We start from the raw sequence: 3471 nt of genomic DNA on the forward strand, positions 1-3471 counted from the left end.
GAGTGAAATCAAAATCAGGTTTTTAATTTAGGGCACTGGCGCCCTCAAACAAAAACGCCTCAAAATGACCAAGTTCCTGCTATCCTGGAAAAATTATTTCTGATTAAAGAATCCAATATAGAAAGAGAAACTTTCCTTCTAAAATATTGCCTTAGGATAAAAATAATTCTTGCTACATTGCTTTTATACATTTACAAGGGAACTATGTGATGGGTTTTTTAATCCAGTTCCCTGCTTTGTCATGAATCCCACGCAGGCGCAGAATCTCTCTCCACCGCCAGGGGGCAGCATCACGAGGCTCCACCCCAACCCTGGTGCCGTCGGGTCAAAGTAGGAGTTCGGATTGGGTCATAGTTGTCATGCAGGAGCACATGAGGATCTACTATATGGTGTGAATCATGCATGATGGAGGAGGCCGTTCATGGTACCTTCTCCTCCTCCTTCATGCCAGCTTTGAGACCATCCTCCCCGGATCGATATATTTTTCTGAAGGGGGGGGGGGGGGGGAGTGTATTGAAGAAAATAAATGTATTTTCTAATCCATTATATAATGCATATCATAAATGGAGAGGGTTTGCAGGGCACAGACATTGTGTTGAGATTGGGTTACACAGGATATGAGACAGTTATCTCACACTCCCTTTCTCACGCACGGCAACATTCCCCTCACCCCCTCGCTCAGTCTCTCAGTCGCGCACGCACGCTGGCACGCACACACTCACGCGCGCGCACACATACACACACACACACACACACACACACACACACACACACACACACACACACCCACACACACACACACACACACACACACACTAACACACACACAAACACACACGAGCACGCGCGCAAACACACCCTAGAGTAGTTGCTGAGCCAGCCGATGCCACCGCGCGCAAATGCAAAGCTTTTACGCACCGCGCCGGTGCGGTTTCACTCCAAGAGGTTTTAGCAGCATGCATGCATCACGACTCGTCCAAGCTGATGAGGAGGAGCACACGCCGGACATCATGCCATGCTGGGAATAAGAAGGTCCAGCTAATAAGCAGCGGGAGGCACAGCAGGGGGGAGGTGGTCAGAGGGAGGGCGTGCGCGCACGGATGCTCGATACAAAGTGAATGCAGGGGAACGCGGAGCATCCAGAACGCATTTGTCTAAGAAGCTTTGGATTGAGTTATAGTGTTTAATTAAATAGGCTGCCCAATGAGCGTCCGATGGAGAACATCTAAAAAGAACACTTTTTAGCGCCTATCCACCCTATAGGGAAGTCGGCTTAATTGAACACAAAGACGCGCTTTGGAGACGTGGTAGCTGCCGGATCTCCTCTTCCTCTCCGTGATGGCGATCAACACGGACGCCACTTTCGGAAAATGCGAGCTGGGGGAGAGGGAGGTGTCACATCCCACCGACTTCCAGGACACGGAGAAACTGTTGAGCACGACGACGGCCGAACCGACCGGGGAAAGTAACCTCAAACCGTCCGACACCCTCTTTCTCAACGTACGGGGGAGCGTGCGTTCGCTGGACGGCGATCAGAACGGACACAGGTCGCCTCTCAGATCGGGCTCCGTGGGGCATCTAGCTGCCCCACCCAGATCCACATCCCGGCTCAGTTTAGGCCCGGGTCCGTCTCCATTGCCGCCCGGGGCCGGACCTCCGAGTTATCTGTGGCTCGCAGTGTTGACCTGTTTCTGTCCCGCTCCTCCTCTGAACATGTGCGCCCTGTGGTACGCGCACGTGGTAAGTATTGATATTATCATGTTTTTATAAGATGGGGAAGCAGGGATGTGACTGGAAGAAGTTGTATCCACCGTTGAAAGGCAGCCTTCTCTTAACACCGTATTCCACTATCTCTCTCTTTCTTTCTCTCTCTTTCTCTCTCTCTCTCTCTCTCTCTCTCTCTCTCTCTCTCTCTCTCTCTCTCTCTCTCTCTCTCTCTCTCTCTCTCTCTCTCTCTCTCACTCTCTCACTCGCCCACTCCCTCATCTCTGATGGCAGTCGAGGTCTGTTATGCATACAGGGGATGTCGCGGGGGCGAGGAAATACGGGCGTCTCTCGATGCTGCTCAGCTGTCTCTCCATGATGCTGGGTGTGGCCGTCATCGTCTTCATTGTGACTACTATAGGTAGGAAGCCTTGTCCAAGCCGGCCAACAAACAAAACAAGTCAACCCTCTGGTCATAATTGTGTTCTCCATACTCTCTCCTTCTCTGCCAGAGGGAAAGAAATAGCATCGCTGACGTCAGTGGATCAAAGTTGCACCGCAAAAAGGAAAAGAAAATAGAAATCATGTCATTTTGAAAATGAAAAAGCACAAAAACCTCTAAAAATGTATATTTGTTTTGAAGCAGCCTCGCAGGACTTCCCCACGTCACATTTCCAGATTTTTTTGTGAATGAAGTCTAGCGCCTTCCAGAGTCCCAGGAGGGGAAGGACAGAAGAAAGAAACAGCACATGAACTGTGAGGACTACTGTGAAGTCTCCAGGTCATCTACTGCCTTCCCCCCCACTGCTGGTCCATCCAAAGCTAACTGGTTGATGGGACAACAATTTGAGGCCTCATCCACATGACTTACATTATGGTTTACTTCATCGAATGAAGTTGCATGGCCAACTTTGTATTTGCACACACACAAACGCGCACATACACATGCACACACACATTCTCTGCTCTCTCTCTCTCTTGGTACGTGGTATCGATGAACACACTTGCACTTGTAATGAACCGATGTACTTCCAAAGCTACAGTTTGCAAACCTATTGGGTGCCTGCCTGTTTTTCTAAATGTTTGTGACCACCTCTCCTACGGGGAAGAGATTTCCAAAGTGTTCACGTGCTCTTTATGCAGAATGTTCTCATGTATGTGGAGGTTAGCCTGTTAGCATTTGTAGCGTGATTGCCCGCTTTGCACAGTGGATGAACTGTCTGACTTCCTGAAGACAGGTTTGATCTGGGTGGACGGCTCAGCCCCTTCTCAAAGTAATCCAAACACGTTTGTAAAGTATATGCACTACTCCTGGCACAGAGTTATTACTTATATGTTTGTATTGTATGACCTGTATACTGTGCCATAGTTCCTTACATGTGCATGTCTGAAATAAACTTGAGAAAAAGCATGAGAAATCTGAACAAGAGTTGAAGTGTTCTTTTCTCAGAGTTACATCCGGTCTCACCAAGCACGCCCGCATTAGCAGAGAGTTGAAGGGTTCTATAAAGAAGTAGGGATCAGAACAAACAGGCCTTTAGCCCCTCAACAGACCAAATGGGTTCATGAGATGTTTGTCTTGGGTAAAACAATTGGGATGTCTGGATATGGGATGGTAAATAACTATACAATATCGTAATTGTCATAATTTGTGAGTGACCAAACACTTAAGGTTATTGCGATTGCTATATTTGATTGGCCACCATTAGTGCAAGGTGATTTTAACTTATCACACAATTTTGATTGGCTGCTGAATGCATGGTATTT

General features: G+C 48.1%; 1 protein-coding gene across 1 annotated transcript; it reads left to right on the forward strand.

The window, feature by feature from the left end:
* The first annotated feature begins 878 nt into the window (after positions 1–878).
* trarg1b (trafficking regulator of GLUT4 (SLC2A4) 1b) lies at positions 879–3128 on the forward strand. The gene is made up of 3 exons (XM_030362500.1): positions 879–1740; positions 1999–2125; positions 2217–3128. Exons 1-3 carry the CDS (start codon positions 1339–1341, stop codon positions 2228–2230), a joined length of 543 nt encoding a protein of 180 aa, XP_030218360.1. The 5' UTR covers positions 879–1338; the 3' UTR covers positions 2231–3128.
* The last annotated feature ends 343 nt before the right edge of the window (positions 3129–3471 follow it).

Source organism: Gadus morhua, chromosome 7 (genome assembly GCF_902167405.1).
Source record: "Gadus morhua chromosome 7, gadMor3.0, whole genome shotgun sequence".
In the NCBI taxonomy this organism is placed as follows: domain Eukaryota; kingdom Metazoa; phylum Chordata; class Actinopteri; order Gadiformes; family Gadidae; genus Gadus; species Gadus morhua.

What these genes read in the sequence shown, in the direction of transcription:
- trarg1b (XM_030362500.1), top strand. Translation starts at nt 1,339, where the DNA reads ATGGCGATCAACACGGACGCCACTTTCGGAAAATGCGAGCTGGGGGAG. An exon ending in CCCTGTGGTACGCGCACGTG is followed by an intron (nt 1,741 to 1,998) that starts GTAAGTATTGAT and finishes CTCTGATGGCAG; the next exon opens with TCGAGGTCTGTTATGCATAC.